The 26166-nt window shown below is 45.0% G+C and overlaps 1 protein-coding gene across 1 annotated transcript in view; it reads left to right on the top strand.

The window, feature by feature from the left end:
- The window catches only part of LOC148523443 (NUAK family SNF1-like kinase 1), a 38171-nt gene that overhangs the window by 7831 nt on the left and 4174 nt on the right, over window positions 1-26166 (top strand). Inside the window, exons 2-6 of the mRNA XM_088473235.1 lie at window positions 1895-2015; window positions 5905-6056; window positions 18628-18693; window positions 22828-22947; window positions 24722-24854. Of these exons, the coding sequence (XP_088329361.1) occupies window positions 1895-2015; window positions 5905-6056; window positions 18628-18693; window positions 22828-22947; window positions 24722-24854 (592 nt within the window). The remainder of the gene's footprint in view (window positions 1-1894; window positions 2016-5904; window positions 6057-18627; window positions 18694-22827; window positions 22948-24721; window positions 24855-26166) is intronic.

The raw sequence follows: 26166 nt of genomic DNA, 5'->3' as shown, positions 1-26166 counted from the left end.
AGTTCATTATTAGAGAGATCAGAGAGCTGTGTTTTTATCTTCCAGGCAGAACGAGATACTAAGTAACTAAATAATTACATGATATTAAGAGCAGTATTTCTTCTACTTAAACTATGTGTTGATCAATTGCTTTGAGACTACGTGTGAGCGTGTAATGGTCTGTGTACAAGGCCCTGTGTGGCCGGACAGTGATTACATCATGAAGGTAAAATTAGACAAGGGGACGGAATGTTCGGTGCTAACAGTGCGGAATCACATTCTATAACCCAGTGCTTCTTGCCATCATGTCAGTATACCCTTGTACCTAAATCCCTGGGATACAGAATGTGACATAAGCTGTTCTCAAAACCGTCTGTAGAAGATAAATAACCTCTGAGTAAACAGGCTGTTTCATAGGCGCACTGGGGTGAGAAACTCATTGTGTGCTGGGCAAAAACAATGCACACAGTGAGGCGCGTAAGGTTTACCGTGTACTGTCTAGGTTTCCTGACCTGGCACTACTACTGGCACAAGAAACTGAGAAAGTATTCCATAATGTAGGTATATAATAAATATACAGGGTGGTCATAATCAATCTTCCCCTGTACAGAGCCGTCTGTAGTGCAATCTATCAACCAGAATGTCACCAGGATTCTGTAGAAACAAATATTAGTGCAAATAATAATTAGGGAGACATATTAAATGCTTTATTGCAGTGTTATCATTAGTGTAACACATTAAAGGTAATCGTTCATTACAGTTTAGTCATTCCATCTGTCCATGTCCACGTTGTTTTCGCATTGTACAGCGCCATATTCCCCGTCATACAATTATGTCGACATGGTTAAAATGTTGCCATGTTCAGAATGCCAACATTTAACATGTTGACACTAAGGGCGGAATTCAATTCTTTTCATCCCCTATCGCGCCCGACGGAGCTATTCTATTCTTGCTCCTGTCGGGCACGATCAGTTGCCAAGCGCTACATTTCAGCTCGCAGCCCCTGGGGGATGAGAGCTGAAATGTGCGAAAAGTGACATGTTTGGGCGCCCAAACATCACTTTTCGCGATCGCGCCCAGCACTTTGGTCGTGTTTAGCTGCTTTACGCGGCTAAACCTGACCTCTATGGGCGCGATCAGCGTGAAAAGCTGGCACAATTGAATAGCGGCCCGCGATCTCCTGTCACTTTAGACGGGAGATGCAGGCCGCGAAATCAATTGAATTCCGCCCCAAGGTGTATATTTACTAAAGTGAGAGTTTTAAAAGTGGAGAAGTAGCTACCAATCAGATTCTAGCTATTATCTTCTAGAAGGTGCTAGTTAAATGTTATGTAGAATCTGATTGGTTGCTATGGGCAACATCCCCACTTCTGAAAACTCTCATTTTAGTAAATATAGCCCCATGATGTCGACATGTGTTTTTGATTATTTTAGCCTAAACCTAACCCTACTCCTAAACCTAACCCTTCCCATAAAAATCAACAAAAAATATGTTGCTATTCTGACGCCGACATGTTAAATGTCGTCATTATGAACGTATTCCAAATTTTAACTTTGTCGACCTAATTGTATGTTGGAATATTGGTTGTCGACCTAACGTCTATGTCAACATTCTGAATGTGGACAATCGGGCTGGATACCGACCCTATCAGTAGGAAACCAGTAACAGTATGGCCGATTTCACATGTGTTCTTGGACCATGTCACTCTATGATGATAAATAGTTTAAACAATAAACGTTCTACGCTAAAGGCTTCCCATTCTATTATTGTTACCCGGAACCCCTTGGGAAAGGAAGGTGGTATAGGTAATACGTGAGACCAGTCTACAGAGATACAACAGAGTGAAGCGCAGTAGGATGTGGCTCTCAGCCGTGGACATTTTTGATGCTAATAACCATATACATGCTTCTTTAGGTCGCTGTGAAGTCTATTCAGAAAGATAGGATCACAGATGAGCTGGACAGAGTACATCTTCAGCGGGAGATTGAGATCACCGCTCTGCTGAAACATGAGCACATCATACAGGTCTTCGAAGGTCAGTATGAGCCTGGGGCACATGTCACACAGCATATCAGAGACTCCCCCCGGGCACCACAGGTCCCTCCACTAAATAGGATTAAGTGGCTCCATTGTTCACTGAAACCTGTGTCTGTCATAGCAGTGGATAAAAGGAGACGTTGATTGTGATGGACCCCTACTGGGGTTATCCATCTTGCAGGAATCTAATGACTGCTTGTTACTCCGCACATCGCCTGCAGGAACACGGAGCATGTAACATACCAGCATGCTTTGCACCAGATATAGGTTATAACGCAGACTCGTTTATAGGGCATTGTTAGCTGATCGTATGGTATATGCAACCTGTCATGTGACTCTCCAGCGGTGGTGGTACTATAAGGTCCAGCATACCATCAGCCGAAGCAGATGTGGATATGCATTGATCTGTCTGCCAGGCGCATACACTGGTACAGATGTGTCCTCATACATCTATCCTCCGTGCGCTACAAGTCGCGTTACTCATAACGCATGAGCGCTGTGCGACCGGTAAGAACCGATTGTCTTTTTGTGCGGCCTTTTCCCTTAAAATGAGTTTTATCTGCAAAGTGATGTGAATAGAATGCACAAGCAGCTTAGGCTGGTTAAAATGATATGCGGCATGCCTATATTCTGTGCGCAGCTGCGGCTGTATCTGCATGCGAAATGCTACGTCACAGTGTCAGCGACTGTAACACTGTAACGCGTCATTTTAATAAGCAGAAGCTGCCTGTGTGTCCTATTTGCATTGCATTGTGAATAAAACGCACTTTAAGGGAAAAAGTCACACGAAAAGACGCTCGGCGCTAGAAAGTCTGTTTAACGCGCAAGGAGGCTAGATGTATGTGGACACACCTGTATATGCCTCTGTTACACGTGTCCCAGTATGCAGACGTTTTGCAGGCTGGACTGGGTCTGTCATATCAACGCACATGTCGGAAAATGAACACAATTGCAACTTTTTCATTCTTATTTATAAACAAAGATCTTAATAGCCTCAGTTATTAATTTTAAAGGACAACTGGTCCCCCAAATTGAAATATTCAGAATCTAAGCGCATTGTTCAGTAGTAACCTGTCATTGCCCTGCAGCGCTCTAATGTCAGACAGATATTTTGGTGACTGGTCACTCTCCGATCTTTCGAGACACCACCGAGTTTTGTATTTACAGATACTTTGGAAACTGCTCATAGTGTAAAAACATCACTCTAAAGTCCAACCTACACCTACACCCTCATTTATTCAAATTATAGTTATTCATCAAATACTGCACATTTTAGCCTCATATATTTCCTAAAAAGTAATCAAAGTGATGGAACTATGGGAATGATTTTATGACGTGTCACTTTTTTTATATTTGAAGCTTTTCCTACATACAGTAGCTTGCAGTGTGCCTAGAATTTTCCTTCCCCTTCAAAAGTACAATTGAAAAAGTGACGTGTCAAAAGTGCCCCATTGTATGCATAGGAGCAGCCAGAGAATTCAGGGTGACTTTGCTGGGAGGATATTCCTGCCCATGGCACAGGGAAGCCTCCTTATATGTGCCCTTCCCACCAGCTCCCCCTGCTGCTCATTTATGTATTGCTCCTGCAAAATGAGCTCTGGTTTCCCCGCTTAAGTTCATCTCGGCCGGTGGAAATTGGGTGGACCAGCCAGGGCATTCTTTGTACACCTACTTTCCCATTGTTGTGGAATAGCAATATGTCGTTAAGATGGTTGGAATTATTTAAATGAGATAGGGGGGGGAGCGGGAGGGTGCATTTAGAGGGGGGTCCTGGGCTTTGCAGAAAGGTGCTCAGTCTTTCTTTTCCTGCAAACCTCTATTCTTCCTGTCACATTTGTAGTACCGGAGAAAGGTAGATTGGGTCACGGTCTAACCCATAACATGGCATCCATTTGCACTTCTGCGGAAAGTACACACACACAAAATCTTTAATATGGAAATTAATGAAGGGAGACGTCTGAAGATGTGATCCGACGGCCGACATATCAGGTGGTCCCCACACACAGAGCGATCCCGTGGCCGACCGTCCGATACGCCGGCACCCCCTCCCCCACCCGCATAGCGCTGCATGGGATCGTTCGTCGACCCCCCAGATCAACTGAACATGCAGAAAGATCTGGAGGAGCGACGGACGACCCCCAGGGCAGCGCGCAGCGGACGATATAGTGCCCACACATGGAACGATATAGTGGCGATGTCGTTCAAAACCGTCGGATCGGCCGCTATATCGCTACATGTTTGGTGAACATGTAAATTCACTTGCGCACTTAAGAAGCATTAACCCGCATTCAGTTTTTGTGGCTAATATGTGACTCTTATGAACTTTGAAATCTGGTTTTGGTAAAGGTTGAAAGCTGAAAATGTTATTACTTTAGATACTGGGACACCATAACCATGTGTGGGGATCCACCAGTCTATACTGTGGATTTCTGCACAGCAAGTCTGTCAGGCTGTCACTCACACTGCCTGCTCAGTTAGAGAAACACTTGATAACCATCTGCAGAAGAGTGGAAAAAAACAAGGAGTACTCCAGTTATTCCTTGTTTACTGTTTAACTCCGTAATGCATGACCTTTGATATATATTCATATTCGAATGTAGTCAATAGGGTGGAAACTTTAATGATGCCTTTATTGCAGGTATGACGGTCTTGCAGGTGACACCTATTAAATTGGAAACTAAATCACAGTCTCCACCCACTGAGGCTCATTAGAATAATGTTTTGATTTTTTTTTGCACTTGTGTGCAAATTGAACTGCATTACTGCGCTAACCTACATTCTCCACAGAACTTCCGTTCCCCCCTCTTCACCACCAAGTACAACACTTTCCTCACACATAATGCAGCCTATCTTGATGCACGTATGCGTGTTTCCATAAAAGTGCAGAAATAGGCGCATACTGCCAAAGGAGTTCATATGTTCTGCGTGGAACCTTCACATTTGTTTTCTGCATTAGTTTATGGCCCTAATGACAAATGATCCCAGTCCTACTGCATACAAAATGATGCACAGGGTTCACAACCTTTTAAGAGAGTGATTACTATTTATCCTTGAAAACTCCGTCTTGTAAATGTCAAACTGAACTATTAAAACTGGCAATTACATTCGTAGCAGCTCCTCCTGGAAAGTGTGCTGGTCACATAATGCTCTTGTTACAGATAGAAAAAGAGCCATGAAAAACTGCAGCAGCAATAACAGATTATACCAGAGAGGATGTATGAAATTACATTTCACAGTCCGTCATGGACAAACCAGAATGTCTGGGCGGGGCGGACATAACCGTAACTGATTATTAAAGCTTTTCAGTGTCGGTTATGGTGCGTTATTTTAATAACTATAGAAGACAGGACATAATGGTTTGTTTTCCAAGACGTTAACTAAAGAAAAATCATTTTGCATATTATTTATGGGGACACTAACAAATGTCGGATCGCCTCCTCCTGAATTTTAAAAACAGAGAACGCCAAAATCTACAGAAGTGGACCAATGAAAGCAATATTTAGGCTTATTCTTTTTATTTTTGTGTCTGTTTTTACAAAGCTGCACCCCCTAGGGAGCCAAAATGTTGTCAGTTTTGGGAGCAGCACATTTTGCTTAGTATAATGTGCAGGCCCACGGGGCAGTAACATACTCTAGCCATCATATATTATAAAATCACCGCGGATATGACAGTTATTCAAATTTCTGATGCACTGGCTCTTATCATCACTGTTTAAGTTTCATTAAAATTCTGAAAATAATTATTCTTGCACGGCTAATGTGATGCTTTGATATGAAAAGATGAAATCGGTTTCTTTGGTGAAGTTGCTAGACAACAACCGTTGTGTTAAGTTTTGATCATTTCTTTTAACTCTATGATAAAACACATTTTTTTTCCTCTTCTGCAGTATTTGAGAGCACTGATAAAATCATCATTGTGATGGAATATGCCAGCAATGGGGAGCTGTATGATTTTATAAATAATAAGCACCAGATCCCAGAAAGCGAGGCTCGCGGGTTCTTCAGACAAATTGTTTCCGCTGTCCACTATTGCCACAAGGTAAACAAGGGGTAGTTACCGTAAATGCTATCCGTTTATGTCTCAAATGTTTATTTTGTATCTCTTTGCGTTGGAGTATAGCACCAGCTAAAGGCTAAGTATCACATGAGTGACTATACTGGAGGGACAGCAGGTGGTGCTGTTTCTGTCAATGTGTACTCTCTCTTTATTGTGATACTGTACTCTTATACCTTGTTCTAGTTAAGTCTCCATGCTATGACTCTCCTGCAATGGCCTCAGTAAAGTTTTCCAACAATCTTAGCTTGCTTATTAGTGCTTGAACAAAGTAGCGTCATCTGCAACAGTTTTGAGCGTAAATGCCTGAGGTGCTTTGCTTATTAGGAAGCCGATTTGCCAGAATGCAGATTATATATAAGCCTAACACTTTGAGATAATGTTTGTCTATACCATACTTTACACCTGCATAGTAAAACATTACAAGCTTCGAGAACACATTGAACTATTAATGCACAATTAAATATTACCATGTGCAGTCAAAGAATGATGTAGGTGTTTTATGTCTATACTGTTTACCCTAAGTCAAATGATTGACAAATATTTAAGGACTATTAAAACCCCTAATTTCAAAGTATTCAATAAAATCATAAAAGGTAAAACACAGGGACCTGATACAGGTTAAAAAGCTGAGTCTGCAGTCATTCAAGTTGCTGTGACATCACTGACCCCGCCCATTTGTATGAATCCACCTATCCACACATTGCATTTTGGCAGAGCAAGAACGCAAATCTCTGCCTGCTTACTTAAATTAACATCTCCCTCCTAACATGGCAACCTGCTGCAAAGGAGTTAAGAAAAAGTATATGGACTTTGGATAACATTTTTAAATACTTTATTGTATGGTACTGACTTAACAAATTAATCAAAAGAAAACCATTGATACTGTATTTTTGGTCCATGCTTTGATTGAAGCCAGAGGTCTATGTACTAAGCCTTGGAAAGAGATGAAAGGGCTCGATTCAGACCCGCTCGCTAGATGCGTTTGCACGCTAGATGCGTATGCAAATTTCGGCAAGGCATGCGATCGCACGCCAAGGCATTAGCACGCCCACTATGTCTTGGCGTGCGATCGCTCTGGGTATGCAGACGCCCACCAGCCTGTCTTAAGGCGCCCACTTGTGCACGTCATCTCCAGGAAGTGTATGCAACCATCGGTACATCGGGGACCATCGGACCCATACGCAGAACTTGTGGCTGACTATACCCTACCGCAAGCACTTCAGTGTGAAATACAACCAAGTGATGTGCACTATGACGCTGCTTCTTAATTATGCACGCCTCTGAAATGGCGTTAAGACGCTCAGGCACGCCTGCATTCACACCTCCACTCCATCCTAGCGAGCAGGTCTGAATTGGGCCCAAAGTACAAATCAATCAACTTCTAACTGTCACATTACAGGCTGTGTTTGAAAAATTACAGCTAGGAGCTGATTGGTTGGTACTTTATCACCATCCACTTTATCTCTGTCCAATGCTTAGTACATAGACCCCCATAGTTTGGGGGGTAAGCTTCCTTCTAAAACACAGATGTGGATTACTGAAATCTGCAGGCATTTAGGACCTCATTCAGACCCGGTGCGCGCTCGCCATCGGGTCGATGTTTTGGTCCTGCGCAGGTGCAGCGGCCGGACTGCGCATGCACAAGCCCCGGAGCGAGAGAGAAACTCTCTCGCTCCGGAGCTCACTGCAAAAGGGCCGGCTGACGATGACGGAACGCCTGCCGTTTTGTGGGCAGCCGCACTGACATCAGCAGTGATGTCAGTGGGGAGTTTCCTGCTCGATCAGAGCAGGAAGTTTCCTGGGGCTTGCGGTTGCCGAGACCCAACATTGGTCTTGACCATCATCCTGGTCAGTCGCTAAATTGTGGGTGGTAATCCACAGCTTAGCTAGCGACCAGGAGGCCGCACTAAAAAAAGAAGCGGCCGTCCTCATTCAGAGAGAGCGATCGCTTCTTGTAACCGAGGGCCTTAATCAGCAATGATCATTGGCCCTGATTCAGACCCACTCGCAAGCGGCTGTCCGCTCGCAAGTGGGTCGATGGTCTGCACTGAGCATGCGCACGACCGAGGGAGCTCCGTCGTGCGCATGCGCCAGACGCGACGAGCGAAGGAAAGTCCTTCGCTCGTTGTGTCTGATCAAAGGGGGCGTGCTGTCGATGTTGATTGACAGCACGCCCCCTTTGGTGGGCGTGCCGGGGGCGTGCCTCCCTGATGGGGGCGTTCCCAAGGGAACGCCTACCGTCAGAAGCCGGCCCACTGACATCACTAGTGATGTCAGTGGGAGTGATTTTGGCTCTGATAGAGCCAAAATCACTCCGGGCCTTGCGGTTGAAAACCTCAACCGCAGGCTCCGGCTCGCAGTTTCGATGGTCGCGATGGTCAAGACCATCGCGGCCATCAAACTGCACGCTCGTATAGGCTGTGGGTGGTGACCCACAGCTATACGAGCGTCCAGGAGGACGCTCCATTTTTATGGAGGGCGGCCCTCATTCAGAGCGTGCGCTCTGCTCAGAGCGTACGGCTCTGAATGAGGGCCATTGTTTTATGTATGTAGTTACCGTTGTACATTGGCTTCGCTGCTGCCATTTTGTGGAGGTATAGATGTATATTATTGAGGTAACTAAATACTAGGAATGATGATGTTCGTCCATGCAAGATGACGTTTTGCCTCTTTCTGAGTTCCGTTTTTTTGGAGGGAAAAATCCGAACTCAACATACTCGAACCTATCAGAGCCTGCACATCCCTACTAAATACGGGATGTGCTTATTACTTATATACTGTTCCTCCATTCTAATGTGAGCCCTTGGGACTTTCCCGGCACAGAAATCTTTCTGAGTGATAGGTTGCCAGAGCTAAACCACTAACACGTGCTGAATAATGAAACTGCTGATATCTCAGACTTCTAAATGACCACATCCTTCTATGGAGACATATGAGGACACATTTAAATGGACCTAGCCGTTGTATGACCCATCTTGAGGCTCTATTAAAAAAAACGCTGCACTCGAGCCCATATATATCAGATCCATAGAGTTTTTTTGACTGACGCGTTCCGCCGCAGTAGCGTTTTCGTTTGGATGCGTTAGTGGGCCTACAGTGATCTTAAAAATTATTTTAAAATTGCAAGTAGGGTGATGAGTTTGATGGGCATTTTCCTTAGCGTTAATAACTATTATTAATTGTAAAGGGCAACGGAATATTCAGGTAGCTGTATAAGTAACTGTTCATTAATAAATGATTATTTTTATTATTGGTTGATTGTGCAGGGCTGTATGCGGAGGGGGTCCTGAAACAGAAGGTAGAGGTGACCATGCCCAAATAAATGTAAAATCTAAGGGACTCATCAGTCATAAGGGGAATAACCCGTAATGATTTATTACACTTGGGAGTCATTACAGAATCTGGTCGCATGTATTTAGAATACATGATATGTTATCTCTTGTAGATGTTGCGTGACTTGTAAAGCTTTTAGCTCCGTGTCCAGGTGCAGATTAATGCCCAGATCTCATAGTCCCGGTTATGAGGGCCCTAAATCCACTATTGGGGCCCTGTATGTAACAAGTAAATATCACATAGGTGGCCATGCTGCTACATAAAGGAGCACTGAGGCCCCGGACCTCGTCCTGTGTCAGACATATCAGCATGCTTGCTACCTTAGGATAAACTGACCATACTTCATGCACATGGTCGGCCCGCCCAGCCGTCGTCATTAGCAGCCGCACTTACACCTACCCCATGCTGGCTGCATAAGATCCGTCAGAAACAGGCGCCCCTTCTCCGCCCAAACGCTGCAAATCAGAATGGGAGTCAACCCATACAGCCGCGACACTCCCAAGAGATCAGAGCAGTTCCGCGCACCTGCATGATCGCCGCCAAGTTGCTGCTCAGAAATGTCCATCTCAAGGAAAAAGTAGTCCGTCAGTGGATGGGTTGATTCATCTGCGGATTCAATCTCTGAAAGGCCAATCCATCAGTACTAGGACCTCATTCAGAGTCTCTCGCTAGCGAATGCGCGAACTACTCTGTGCGATCGCAGGCCGCTCGCTCGCCCAGCAAAGACAGCCCAGTGAAATGAGTGACAGGAGAGGCCGTTTGTGGGTGGTAACAGGGGCAGGACACTAATAACGGGGGAGTGGAGGTGCGAACGCAGGCCTAAGTGTTTCAACGCCGTTTTAGAGGCGTGCATAATTAACACGCAGCGTCATAGTACACGTCACATACCTGTTTTTTACACTGAAGTCCTCGCAGTGCTTGCGGTAGGTTAAGGCAACCACAAGCGCTGCGATCGCTTCCGATTGTCCTCGCTGTACCAATGTTTTAATACACTTCCTGGAGATGACGTGTGCTGGTGGGCGGCTCTGCCTGTGCGATTGGGCGTACGCTGGCCGCTCGCTAAGACATGGTGGGCGTGCTTATGCCTTGGCGAGTGATCGCTTCCCGTGGCATCACTTTGACAAATTTGCATACGCTGGGGGCGAGCGATCGCATCTAGCAGAGACTCTGAATGAGGTCCCTAGTGCATACCCAACTTCAGGCAGTGATTTATTTATGAAGTGTGTTTGCGCAGTTACCCATAGCAACCAGTCATGTATTCACATCTGCTAATCTACTGTAAATTAGTCAGTTAAAGCACATGTCTGATTGGTTACTATGGATGGCCACACTCAGGGCCTGATTCAGCAAGGTTCGCTGCAAGCGCATACGCAGTTCTGCTGCGAAATTATGCAAATGACTGCGATCGCAATGCCGCCGTAGCACAACAATAAGACGCCCACTTCCCTTTACTCACATCCGTTATACCTTGCAAGTCTGCGAAAACATCAGTACCATCGAATACCATCGGAGCCTCACGCACAATTAAGGCATGTCAGACCTCACTCGCAAACTGCTAAACTTCCTGTCAGTATCTAGAGCTCAGGCCGCGTATGCCGTCGCAGGGACTTAATTATGCACGCCACTGTAACGGCGTTGAAATGCACTGGCACACCTGCGTTTCACCGACTCCCTCCCACCACCAGCCCCAAACGGTACTTCCTGCCAATCACTCTGCTATGGGTCTGCGTAGTCACTGCGATCGCAGTGGCTGTTTCACGCACGCGCACTACGATGTGTACGCATGCACAGAATGCAACAATCGACCGGGTGCGTGCGTTTTTGCACTTGCGATCCTTGCTGAATCGGGCCCTCAGTATTTGACCCCTTGATAACCAGGAGCTGCATTATATGTTGAGTAGTTTGGCACTTCAGCATGTTTTATGGCTAAAACATGAATGTACTTCTCTATTGATTACAGTTTAATAAACTAGAGAGTGTCTGGGTTTATGGAGCAGACATACTGGTAAGATCACAAGCAGTCCCATAAAGTAAATATTGAAGTGTGATTCAGTGGTGTAGAATGTACCTATGCGGCGCTTAGGATATTTACGCAGGATGACTGTGGCAGGGAGTTTATTTTGGGACAGTGGAATTTGCAATCGGCTGTCTCCACAGAGATTAACGCGGTGCTGGGAGATGATCTAACACAGATTGATTTTCTGATACAAATTAGAAGCAATATCTTTTCATGATAATGAAATGGCTATTTGAGCACTTTGTACAGGGGATGCAAGCAACTAGTGTTTCAGGGGTCTATTTACTAAGCCGTGTTAGGAGATAAAGTGAACGGTGATAAGGTACCAGCCAATCAGCTCCTAACTGTCATTTTTCAAACACAGCCTGTGACATGGCAGTTAGGAGCTGATTGGCTGGTACCTTATCACCGTTCACTTTATCTCCTAACACAGTTTAGTAAATAGACCCCTAAGTCATTAGAAGGCACATTCTTTACTGACACTGACATTTCTTAAAGATTCAGGATGCAATCCTAAGAAAATATGTCTTATCTATACTAATATAATAAGATCATTGTGTCTGTCTGCTTGTTCCAAGCCGGCGCAAAAACTCCTGAACCAATTTTCATGAAAACTGCATCATTGTGTACTGGAAACTCCTAGAAAATAACCTGCACTTTGAGATGAAACAATCTGTCAAGTTAAAGCTGAGCAATAGCAAAAACAACATTTATTGGCATCAATGCAAGAGATAGGTGTGCTACCATGCGCATGGCCGGTAAGGGGTGGGGGGGAGAGGTGATTTGGACCCGCGGTCACATGAATAGGATAGGCTACATAGCAGTCTGTGCGGAATCGGTATGATTTACCCCCGGTTGGAATCCTGACAGCGGCTGCCCGACATGGGTGAAAATCCCGATCGTCCCCACCTAACCTCCTTAGGGGTGCCTAATCCTAACCTTCCCCCCAGTGCCTAACCCTAACCCCCCCTCTACGTGCCTAAACCTAACCCCCCTCCCCCTAGCCTAACCCTAACCTCCCGGGGGGTGCCTAACCCTAAGTTCTCTCCGGGAGCCCTAAACCTAACCCCCCCCCCCCACGCGGCATCACTTTGACCGGCATGCCGGGCGCCGGTCTCCCGGCGTCCTTAAAATGACAGGCGCCTAGATTTAGACGCCTGTCATTTAACCCTCGCCGGCATAAAGCAGTCGGGAAGCCGGCTGTCCGGATTAAGTCCGCCGGCTTCCCAACAGCATACCGTCTTTGCACAGGGCGCACAGTGACATTGGTGAGAGTGGTGGGTGAGGGCACTGCTGCCACCAGTCTGTATAGCGCTGCTAGTCATGTGGGTCACTCCCACAACAGGGCCCCTATACAAAGCAATACAACTAGAACACCACAAAGAAAAATAATATTGGCAGGAGCGATTTCATCGTGGGCGATGCCGTAGGCAACAGCTAGTTTTTATAATATAAATCACGGTGATGGGCTATAAGAAGAAGCTTTGAAATTACCATTTTTATTGGAGGGCTTTCACCAGGCTATTATTATTAATCTATAATACTGTAGCTTGCGAGCAGGGCCCTCGTACCTCCATGTCTGTCTGTTATTACCCAGTCTTGTTTTAATAGAATTTGTTCCCAATTGCAAAGCGCAATGGAATATGCTAGTGCTATATAAGTAACTGTTAATAATAATATAATAATTCTGTATAGTGTCATGTGACTACTATGGCAACCACAATCACAGGGCATGTAATGTAGCGAGCTGAGAGGCTTTAGAATGACCCTTGGTGTGTACTGTAAATTCCCCCCCCCTTCTCCCCTGCATTCACTTGACATGCTGATAATTGCTGGTCTGTGGTTTTTGTGACTGGCAGCCATATTGGTCTCCCCTCCAGAGAGGTTTTTTTTGTTTATAGCACTAAGTAAGGTGTACTGGAGTTTAAAAGAGGCAAGTTATGTTTTAAAGACACAGTAAAGGTTTTATGTGGGGTGTCAGCGATTAGGGGTATACATGGAGGAGTTACTCACATGGAATGCACCTGAGCTGATCTTGTAGTAGATCTGTTCCCGGGAAGTTATTTTCTACAGTATCTGCTTCATCCAAAATGAGAGAGAAGAATGCACACAGCTGCAAAAGGCATCCTGGGGGATCAGATCGTTCTTGTGTTTAATTCATCTACGTGTAAAACGCCTATGTACTTGGCCAGCTCTTGACATGTCTAATATGCAAGTGATACTTACAAGAAGCCAAAAAAGTGCAGGAAAGGTTTGTTTCTTGTTGCCTAAGAGCGCTGTTACAGCGGCTGGGCCCCACTTCATGATCTTGTACTTTCCAACACTAGGAAGGTCCAAACTGGACCATGGGGGGGCTGGGCCACCACACGCTGGGGGCGTGGTTATCTCATACTGTAAGTGGACATGGCCACTCTCCAAGTGGGGTTACTTAGCTCTTTGTAAAGCGCTAGGCTGCTGTTGAATGTCCCCCTTTTAACAAAAGTGCAATTGTATAGCCGGACGCACCATATGTGCCTGCCTTTGCTTCCCACAAATCAGGACTGTCCTGCTAAAATCAGGACAGTTGACACTTATGCGCTCACTCATGTAGCAACACTCAGCCTACGTCTTCGGCTAAATGATACTGAGGGGGGAAATGTATCAAACCTTGGAGAGCAATAAAGGTGAGACGTTGCCCAAAGCAACCAATCAGCTTTTGACTGTCATTTATCTTGCACAGTCTATAACATGAGAGAAGTTGATTGGTTGTTTTGGGAAACTAATCTATTTCGGGCCTGATTCAGGGACGCACGCTATTATTCAGACGTGGCTGCGTCTTTTTACGCAGCCGTGACCGCATCTCTATGCTAATGCCGCAGCCGATGTGCTTCCTGCCGAGTCACCCACCGGCTGCGATGCTATTCTGCCCATGAGCGTATTGAGACGCACCATCGGACTCATCGGTCACACCATCAGATGCACCATAGGAGATTGCACTTACCATTTAGCCCAGAGCCGTAACTACACTTTTTGGTGCCCTGTGCCAGAGAGAGCATTGGCACCCCCCTCCCCCATTTTTTAAATAGGGACATAAGATAGTGCACCTGAAAGAGGGTCATGGCCTCATGGGGAAGGGCCAGGGAAAAGAGAGGGGTACTCCTGGGGCAGTCAGGAGATGCTGGGGATAAAAGAAGAGGAAACTACAAGTGAGAATGATAACAAACAGGAAAATTGACAGGCCCAGCGCCCCCTGCCCTGCAGTGCCCTGTGCCATGGCAGAGGTCGCACTACCCCATACATGCCTACTGTCCCGGTTTTCGGGGAGTCTCCCACTTTTTCATGGGGATGGCAATGGGGACAATTTCCGTGGCGATCGCGGATCCCCGTGTAGGGGGTGGGGCTTAATGACGCGACCCATCAGGCCCCGCCCTCGTTACAACCCACCTGCTTCTCCTACCAAGGCTTCTCCCGGGAGGAGAAGCCAAAGGTAGGCAACTATGCAATACCCTAGTCACGGCCCTGATTAAGCCCCCCCCCCCTAGTTACCACCCTGAAACACCCACCCAAATTGGCCTGTCTCTATGCAATTTCGATCTGTGTCTCAGAGCGGTGACCATCTGGACACATGCGCAGACTGAAAATATTGTCCACTTGCGGTCGGCATGGACATAGCGTGCGCCTCTGAATCAAGCCCTTTATTTCTCTCCAAGGTTTGATACATCTCCCCCTGAGGGAGATAAAATGACATTTTTGTGCAAAGTGTCATTCACACAAAGAGTGTAACAACCAAGTTTCCAGTAATGCTGTGTGCAAATATAAATATAATTGACAGACAGGCCTGATGATACCATCACAGCTAAACAGCTATGTGGTTTGATTTCTCGCCCTCTTATAGTTTAATAAGAACGATAGTTGATATCTTGTGTTTATTGGATTTCCCTGAACTGCTTCCATACTGAGTATAATTATCTGCAGACTTCCCGCCGGCCGGTCTGGCTTGTTGCTGCCTAGAGAAACATCATGTTGTTGCCCTGGGTAACCTCTGCCGTTCTGCCTGTGTGTGTGTGTGATTATCTGTAGCGAGAAACTTTTATATCAGCTTCCTCCGCTTTCAATCAATTTATTATTATTATTGCTGGCAGGAGACACTGGAAATAATACAAAAAAAAAAAGGTCAGCTCCCATTTAGATAATAAATCATTCTTTGCAGGAAAGTGTACTAGCAACCGCAAACAGACTGGAGAGGGCAACGTGTAACTAGAGGTATAAAGTAAGAAGAAACAAAAAGCTTTTACAAGTTTGGATCGCCTCAGAGCCAAACATATTAAAGAAAAGTTTAACAATGAGCAAATTATTTGCTAAAAAAAAATAGGAAAATATAATTCTGACTTAGGCCTTGATTCAGAGCCGGACGCAAGTGGCTGCTCGTTCGCTCCGAGCGATATTTGCCCAACTGCGCATGCGTACGGATCGTAATACGCATGCGCGAACCACTCAGTGCGGCCGAAATTCATGTGCTCGCAAAATAGCGAATGCCTGATAATTTGAGTGACAGAAAGAGGCGTATATGGGTGGTAACAGGGGAAGGTGCTTGAAAACGGGGAGTGGAGATCCGATCGCAGGCGTGCTTAAAGGTCAAAACGGGCGTTTTATGGGTGTGCATAATTAAAACAGCAGCGTCATTGACCACGTCACTGGGTTATTTTATAGCCAGAACTGCTCGCAAAATTGTGGTAGCAAAAACCAACCACAAGAATAGCGAGCAGTTCATACCCTGGTCGATGTACTCGATTAATCTAATAAATAGCGGACATGACGTAGGATGCGAGCGGCCAGGGGGCGTATTTTTCCAAAAAACGAACGCAAGTTTTGTTCGCTCGTTCAGACCTAGAGGCGTGAACAGACCACAAACAGCGAACGGTTCATTTGAATAGCCACCCCTTGTTTTAGAACGAACGACCGCAAATAGCGAGTGGCTCTGAATGAGGGCCTTAATTTGTACCCATCACTTCAACATATTGGCCCTGATACAGAGTTGGAAGTAAATTGGGCATTGCTGAAAAGAAACGCGCACTGAAAAAATGCGTATATATACTTGCCCATAGGAAGAGTTCTATGCATCGCGAGATACGACGGCATCTGCTTGTGTGTCTGGTGTACTCCTAGCCTAGTCATTGTCATCAGGGAGTTCTTGCGCCAACCCTATGCTATATGCAAAAGACATAGCTTCAAGCAGGCGCACTTTCATTTACATACAGCTGTGCATAGCCCGAAGTTGAGTTAAGGCGCCTTTGGTGAACGTTTACGAGAGAGCGCCCCATTACATCCCTGTTGGCCCTAAGTGTAGATACGATCAGAGGGCCTGATTCAGAAATGGACGCTAATGCCGATATGCAAATGTCGCCGCCACAGGGATTTGTATTGAGACGCCCACAGGCGGCATCGCAAATCCCAACGGCTGCGTGAAAAGATGCATCATCGGTCGCAGATCCTTCGAATATTGACCGCCTGAGTAACTCTGTGGTCGCGCAGCATGCCCGTGTGTACACGAGATCGCAGACACAGACAGCGATGCCCCGAAAACGGTCGTGACGTGCCTGCGTTTCTGCTGCCACTCTCCCATTACCTCCCATGCACAGTCCCTGACTGCCAATCACACTGCGGGTAAAAAGTTGCTGCGAGCACAATGGTAACGTACCTTGACGCATGCGCAGCTTACCGATAATTGGTCACCTGCATAAGCTTCGGCTTTTCCTACATCTCTGAATCAGGCCCAGAATGCGTATTTGCGTTCGCCAATTCCGATGCATGCACAGTGCAATTTCCACGCAAGAAACGCTCTGCACTCAACTGTACACCAGCCCCATTATGCTTCGACGATTTCTCTGTGACCTGATACTGTAGGTTATGTAGTTCAATATCATTAATATTAGACCAGCCTGCAAAATGGCTACCTCCATTACGTGCAAATTAGCAGCGCACTTTAGGGGCTCATTTACATCTGCGCAGGGAGTAAGTTACAAAGTATAAAGTGGTCCAGCACAATGCAAAACCAGTTTTGGTCCCGTTGTGTGCCTGAATTTGCGCCAGCAGGAAGGAATTCCCTCCAAGGCACAGGTTTGCAGAGCAAGATGGCAGCATATACAGAGGAGCAGACGGGCAAACTCAGAATTTCATTTTACACAGCAATATCATTGAAATGAAGATAAATGAGTGGAGAAGGTCTGGTGTTGGGCACGTTCCTAGCTGTGCAGATTTATATTATTAAATCTAAGTTTTGTTCAGTATAATTGTAACTGTTGCCAAAGTCTTAGTCTTTCGCCTTTGGCAGAGCATGTTGAAACTTGTAGTTCCACAACAGCTAAGATTCATTCGTTGCCTTTGTCTATTAAGGGAACATTTTTCTGACTAATAAAATATAACAATTAATTTGAATTAAAAAATGAACTACAGCAAGTTGACATGAAGGAACAGTGTGATGGGAGAGTACTTATGTTCAATGTAATGCAAGTTCTTTATGTTTCCCCTTGCTCCGTATAACATTGGTAGATCTACAAGGTAACGCCTATCTGACGGACTCTAACATTGTTGTAGTTGTCTCGATATGTGGATTTCATTTTGAGTGACGATGCCCTTGTACTTTGTAACATAGGGCATGATTGAGAGTTGTACACGAATGCAAAGGCATTTGCGAATTTTGGCGCTTAGCAACTGCTAAAATACGTTAATGCATCAGCCGGCGGAATTTGTATTGAGACGCCCAAAGGAGCCCTCGCAGCTGCCCGCAACCGCGTACACAAGCGCAGGATAGGACCCTGATCCTGAAAATATCGACTCCTCGAGCGAGTGTATGGTCACTCAGGATGGTCGCGGTAACTGAGGCGCTGGAGGTTCGTCCTGTGCGCGATTGCAGACGCGGGCTAGTATTCGCCCAGGAAACGGCCCAGACACACCCGCATTTTGGCCAGAACTCCCCGTATCCACCCACATAACAGTCTATTCCTGCCAATTGCGAGTAAATTCTCATAGTGAGCTCGATTACAATTAATTCGCCGCGCGTGCACAATGTGGCTGTGACGCATGCGCAGACCATCGCTCATCTGCGTGAAAATCGGTATAGCGTTCAGCTCTGAATCAGGCCCATAAGCGTATTCTGCTCGCTGTGTAATATAGAAGTGATGTATTGCTGGATTATTCCTTATTATTGTCTAATATTATTTTCAGAATGGAATTGTGCACAGAGACATCAAGCTGGAGAATATTCTTTTGGATGAAAACTTGAATGTAAAGGTGAGAACAGTAATTACACTGTCCTGTTCCAACATGTAGTAACCAACACAAAGCCGTATTCAATTAGAAGTGAAAAGCCGGTTCCGCATGGTTTTTTTTGCGCTATTTTTCGCCTTTTTTTTTTTTCCTCCGTATTCAATTCCATTCTGTTTTCCCCTATGCGAAAAATCAAGGCACTGAAATAGGCGATATTTTTTCTCCACAGAATAGCAGGTGAAAAAAAAGTGTAAAATCTATATTTTGGGGTGCAGATGTTGGGAAACCACTCAAAACCCTTGGTACGCTCCCCCCCCCAATGGATAATTCACCCAAAAAAATAAATAAAAAATTCCAGGAACAGCCCCAAAAATTACTTTGAAATTTGGGGCAAACTTACAAAAGTGGGGGGACAACATCAAAAACTAGCAAACTAAGCTTCTCGGGGTGCTCTAAGAAGGGGCCAAGTGTTTTGGGGAGCTTTGGGGAGGAATTTCACTTTTCTAAAACTTCACTTTAGAGACATTAAAATATGCTAGTACCCATTTTCAAGCACCCCAAATTTGATGGGACTACTTATTTTCACCAAAAAATACTGCTTAATGCCATTCTTTTGCACTTTTGCAAGGACGCTAATAACAAGGATTTTAAACAACTTCAGTACCCCAATTAGTTTTAGTAGGGCTATTGGAACACTTCTACATTGATCCACAATGTTAGTGCATCTTTTTGGGGAGTTCAGTCCGATTTTCCCAAGTCTGACAGTACTTTCCGCCTGTTCTGTATTTGCCGCTTGCCGATTTTGCCTGGTTTGGAATTAAATACGGCGGAAAGCGGGGACGCACACGAGAAGTTTTCGCATCCAAAACACGCGATGTAGGCAAAAAGTCGGGCAGGCAGAACTTTTTCACGGATGCAAAACTAATTGATTACGGCCCACAATCGGCTACAACTGCAATCAGCATAATTTCATATAATTGCATAAATGATCACTGAGCAAAAAAATATATAAATATACATTCAACCATTAGCTCCTAATGAAACGAAGTGCTGCAAACTTAATAATAATGTCCCTTGTAGCTTAATATATCCTAAAATAAATCACAGACTTTACCCACATTCCATTAAACTCCGAGCATTTGCCCCAGCAGCAGCGCAGCCAGAGTCCGCAGGGGAAGGAGACAGATCTCATGTGCAGAATGTATAGCTCTTTCGCCTTTTCTCCTGTTCTGATCGGCTGCGTTACGGTCACATGACATGGAAACTATCTGCTCCCATTCACTCTTATTCTCTGATTTGTAAAGCAGAGAATTTTGTTCATTGGGAGCAGCTGTCTAGGGTCAGGCTCAGTGTACCACCTGAACCTAGCACACTTACCACCTGACCCTAGTAAGTGTACCACCTGAACCTAGTACACGTACCACCTGACATACCACCTGACCCTAGTAAGTGTACCACCTGACTCTATTAAGTGTACCACCTGAACCTAGTACACGTACCACCTGACCCTATTAAGTGTACCACCTGAACCTAGTACACGAACCACCTGACCCTATTAAGTGTACCACCTGACCTAGTGCACGTACCACCTGTCTCTGTTGCGTGTACCACCCGTCCCTAGCACACGTACCACCTGACCCCAGTGAATATACCACCTGACCCTAGTGCGCGTACCACCTGTCCCTAGCGCACGTACCACCTGACCCTAGCGCACGTACCATCTGACCCTAGCGCACGTACCACCTGACCCTAGCGCACGTACCTCCTGACCCTAGCGCACGTACCACTTGACCCTAGCACATGTACTACCTGACCCCAGTGAATATACCACCTGACCCTAGTGCGCGTACCACCTGACCCTAGTGCGCGTACCACCTGACCGTAGTGTGAGTACTACCTGACCCTAGCGCGCGTACTACCTGACCCTAGCGCGAGTACTACCTGACCCTAGTGCGCGTATCACCTGACCCTAGCACCACCCGGTTGAGAAGCAGTTTTCTAAACAATTACGTTTTCTTTTCATCATAATTTGTTTTTCACTAAAATGAGTTTTATTTATCAAGTATCTCAGTGTTGTAAATCTTTTACATTAAAAAAAACAAATTTAAAAAAATCAGTAAAGTTGTTGGAGAACGGGACAAAATGGCAAATGAACAGGACAGGCAGAAATAAAAACAAAAAAAACAGGGCTGTCCTGGTGAGAATGGGATGCCTAAGTGCTATCACCAGTTCTCAGTGTTTCCATTGACTCTGGGTGCAAGCCCGCAGCTATTTCCCAGCAAGCAATGCGGCTACAGAATCAGACAGGCCCATAGTCTCATATAGCATTTCATATAAAACCGCTTCTCTGACAAAGTAACCTTTTTATGCCAGTGACCAATAAGGTGTCAGCAAGGAGACCCAGGCCAAAAAACATTATTTCTATTTAGTGTGTGCCTTGGAGAAACAAAAGACATTTCTCCTCTGAGTACCCAGAACACACAATCTGCCTGTGCTAAAAGTTCCCCGTATCCAGACGGGACTATCACTTGCAAGAGGAAGGAATGCTAATGGGCTCTGAGTTCTGCACCCCACCAGCGTCTCAACGGACAGTGTATGCTTTCAGCAGTGATAAACTGTGGGAATCACCCAGAGCCAAGAATCAACCTATTTTCCACATATCAAACAACTTAAATAGCTTAAATAGCTCAAAGATTCATAGCAGGGCTAAAAATAACAAGAAGTAACAATTGACTAACATCCTGCTGTTTCACTAGCCTTTTAAGGAAGGTATGACAGGTTTAACATTGTGCAGAGCTATGCAGGGAATGTCTGTGTTTTAGCACTGCACCAGGGGGGAAAAAAAAACCCAACACGATTTAATTGGATCCTTCTTCAGTAATTCATTCTATTCCTGACAAATAGCAGGATGTATTAGCATTCCTGGAATTTCCTCTTCTAGGAAATAATCCTAATCCTTTTCTTTGCGCCTTCTCTGTCTGCCTTTGGTCTTCTTCTTGTTGTGACGTGGAGAACGCGACGAGAGATTGGAGGCACCTATGCTGAACAAATCCAGTATTAATAGTCTCTTGGCTTTTCAGTTGCGATTCAGACTTCTGTTTTTTTACCTCCAGTTTTAATTCAAACCTGATGAAAATCTTATGAAGTCTCCAACAGCTTTACAGCCCAATTCTTACCTTATTATTATTGCTAGAGCTCAAGAGGGGGGTGGGCGCGATGGGGGCATGTCTGCTCTATATTGGGGGCTTGGTTATGCCTTCCCGATAAGTCTGGGCAATCTTGGCACCGAAAAAGGCCCATAGCACCTACAATATAGATATAGGGGGGAATTCAATTAACCCCGATAAATTATCAGGGTAGAAAAAGGGAAGTAGCCTCAGGTTTTACCACCCAAGTCTATTCAACGAGGCTTTTTTTTTCTGCCGATACCTGTGTTAACGCCCGTTAAATTATCGTGTTTAACGTGCGTTAACTTAGCTTATCGGGCGTTAACACCTGGAATCCATGAAAAGTTCACGGATTCAAAAACTTAAGTGGCTGTTATCCCAAAATAACAGAACACTTACCGAGGATTTCTTTTCCGGTCTCATGAGACCGGAAAAGATATCCCTGTTAAGTGGGGCTACTTGAATAGCCCCCCACGCGTTCAATTAGCCCACGGTAAATTACTGCGGCTAACAGAATCTCCCCCATAGTCAGAAGACCATTTTATTCTCACTGATATATTCACCAATCAATAATACAATAGGTTTAGACAATATCATAAAACACTTTTTAAATTCTCTTCTAAAACGACTGTGTTAGGCTTGAGAGAAGTTTGCCTGTTATGCAGTGTGTAGCTTCCCAGCCCCAAGTGCGGTGACAAAGGATGGCAGATGCTTGGGTGAATACAGGATTATTGCCGGGCAGGTTCCCCGTATTTGCATAAAGTGCTGCTGCGTCCCTATGCGTCCCTATGCGCCCTCTCGAAAGGATAGAGTGCAGATATTTGTAAAAAAAAGTGATCCCAAACAAAACATAGTACATTTACAATCAGACATTTTTTGTAGATTAAAAACAATTACAAATAAACAAATGTACATTTAACACTTGCTTGCTGTTATATCTGTGATATATTGGCTAATGCACATGTAATATGACATTCCCTGTCCTTTAAAGCTTGCAGATTTTGGTCTTTCCAACCTCTATCAAAAGAGCCAAGTCCTGGAAACGTACTGTGGCAGCCCGCTTTATGCATCACCCGAGATTGTCAAGGGGCTTCCGTACAACGGACCAGAGGTAAATATGGTGCCTCCTAGCTGCACCGTAGTCTTTCTCAGTTATAAATGGTTCTTCTTTAATACTTGAATATAAGAATTGTTTTCCAACATTCCATAGGCATGAGATGTTAAAGGTTATTTACAAACAGCAAAAAAAACAAACAATAACACCTTCAAAGGGAGTGGTATGATATGTTGACTGTCAGAATGCCGACATTTATTATGTTCTGAATCTGAATGCAGAATGTTCGCACTGACATAAAGTTAACATATTCAAAATTCTAACCTTATTGTAGCCTAACCATAATTGCATGTGTCGACCATGTGTGTGACTGTCGACATTTAAAAAATATCAACATTATGTCAGTGTCTACATTGTGAATATTGATTTGTCAGCAGTGGTTTCATGCTTTGGAAATATTTTGCAACCTTCAAGCCATTATTTTATTCACCTGCTTTTGTGCGCCTACATTACGGGAACTGACAGCGTCCTCGGATCGCGTTAGTCCCCGATGCCCTGCTCCTTCCTATTGAAATGAGGTCTGGATTGCGAAAAGGGATCCTTTCAGATCCCCCTGATCTTTAGCATGTGCAGTAACACTACTTGGGCCAAACCCGGCTCTGTAAACTTTCGCTACTAATTAACAGCATATTGAATGTAATTGCATCTGTTGCCGCAACTGCCAACTAGAAAGATACTTAGAGTCGTATTCAATTAGAGCGGATCCGCGATACTTTTCCGCCTGCCAGACTTTTTGCTTATATTGCGTCTTTTGTAGGCGGAAAAGTATAGCGGCCGTCCCCGATATACCCCCGTATTCTATATGGAAGTAGGCGAAAACTGGACCCGGCGAAACTTGAACAGGCGGAAAGTACTGTCAGATTTGGGGAAATCAGCTTGACACCCCCCAAAAAGATGCTCTGACATGGGGGTACACTATGGTACCCCCCGATTTGGCTTGCTGAAGGTATTTGGTGTTTTTAAACGGGCTCAATAGCTGCTAAATAGTGTTTTTCTATATGTGGTGCAGAATAGTATTCAGGAGTATTTTTTCCAGAAAATAACTTATCCCAGCAAATTTGGGGTACTTGAAAATGGGGGTCAGCATATTTAAAAGTTGCTAAAGTTAAGTTGAAAAAATCATGAAAAATACACCTGCCGCAAGCACCTGCAATCAAAAAAACAATTGGGGCATACTTGGGGACCCCCCCAGAGTCAAGTTCGCTAGTTTTTAACTTTGTCCCCCAACATTTTTTTGTACGCCCCCAAATTCAAAGTATTTTTTGGGGGTGTTAAGTGTTTTTTAAAATATATTTGACACAGTTTACCTTTGGGGGACTGTCTGAAGGCTGCACGGGGGTTCCCGCAACGTTGCACCCCAAAACCCCAATTCGGCACTTTTTTCCGCCTCCCATTCATAGGCAAAACTTTTTGACCTAGTACATTAAATTGACTTTCCGCCTAGGCAGAAGGTCTTTCAAATTGAATACGGAGTAAAACCAAAACAGGCGAACATGACGTCATCGGCGAAAAGTTTTCGCCAAAAACACGCAAAAACGGCTTTTCGCTTCAAATTGAATACGGCCCTTAATGTGCATGGGGCATGCGCCTATAAAAATGACTACACCCCCAAGAACCATACTACGTTCATTCCATTGTGGTAAAAGGTGATCAAAAATAAACGTACACCAATTCTGCGACTTTATGATGTTTTTAATTAAACTGTTGGGAGTTTGGTGGTTTTTTTTATTTTCACTTTACATAAATAATAGTTTTTTTGTTGTTTTTACAGGTTGATTGCTGGGCTCTGGGCGTGCTTCTCTATGCTTTAATCCATGGGAGCATGCCGTTTGACAACAGTAATTATAAAACTCTTGCAGAGCAGATCGGGAGTGGTCAGTACAGAGAGCCCCCTCATCTCTCCGGTCAGTGCAAGACTCTTTCCCTAATGTGTTTGCTATACAAGATTATATTGTGATTTGATTCCCTGGTTCTGCGTGTGCTTGACACAAACTGTTGCTTACTTACATCATTCGCAATGGAAAATGTCATTTCTTTGAACTAAGAGACGATTTGTGTTATGCTGGGTACACATTGTCAGATACATTGGATGATCAATTAATCGGCCAATGTATCTGCTGCCCGTCGGCCAGTGTGTACCCGCAATATGTCGGTGAACGTCGACGCTCACCGACATATCGCATTGGCTGTGCTGCACAGCCGATGGACAGATATGTCTGCAGACCTATCTGTTCATCGGTAAGTGTGTACGGGCAGTCTGCAGACCGCCCGTACACACACAGCGGCGGCCGCGAGGAGGTGTGCAGGACGCGCCCCCGACACGCCCACCGGCTGCCGGGTCCCGCCCCCCGGCCACCAGGACCCGAGGGCACAAGCAGATGATGGCCGGTCAGTGTGCATGAACGACCATCATCTGCAGATATATGTGTCAGGTGTGTACCCACCTTTATATAATCTCTTGTGCAAAACAAATTGGTTAAAATTGCAGCTTGTCTAGATTTTTGTTGAGGATATTTCAATTTAAAACATTGAGAGCTCCGATTAGAAAAACAACTGTACTGATTCTGACAATGGGCCTGATTTCAGAGATGGACGCTAATGCTGCCGTCGCCGCTGGGAATTTGCACTCATCGGCTGTGCGAAGATTACGCAAATGTTGCAGGCGCCTGGATTTGTATTGAGACTCCCACCGGCAGCTTTGAAAATCCTAGCGACTGCGTAGAATGAAGCATGATCCCTCGCAGATCAGTCGATTATCAGTCTCCACAGTAACTCAATGATCGCGAAGAATGGTCGCAGTAACTCAGTAGCCAGGGCCATTTTTACTACGTACAGAATCGCAGTCACAGGCTGAGACGCACACCAAAAAAAGTCACAGCAAACCAGCGTTTGAGTCGCTCCCCCCTCGCCGTCCCGTCTGTAAATCACTTTGCGAATAAATGCTTACTGCGAGCGACAACGAAAATGAAACATAACGCATACATAGTGCAATTCAGACGCATGCGCTGATTGCCAGTAATCGCATACACTGCGTTTATATCGGTATTGCGTATATCTCTGAATCAGGCCCAATAATGATCTTTTGCACACACAGATAGTGACGATAAATACATAACTAGCGATCCTGGTGGCAGCCAGGTGGACAATTTCTGTACAGTCATGAAATACGTTAGTATTCTATCATATCAGCTGTAGTAATAGTATTTCTTCTTTTGG

This window comes from Taudactylus pleione, unplaced genomic scaffold (genome assembly GCF_031769625.1).
Source record: "Taudactylus pleione unplaced genomic scaffold, aTauple2 ptg000133l, whole genome shotgun sequence".
Classification (NCBI taxonomy): Eukaryota; Metazoa; Chordata; class Amphibia; order Anura; family Myobatrachidae; genus Taudactylus; species Taudactylus pleione.
Note: the sequence above shows the minus strand (reverse complement) of the source record. Positions and strands in the feature narration are given on the sequence as shown.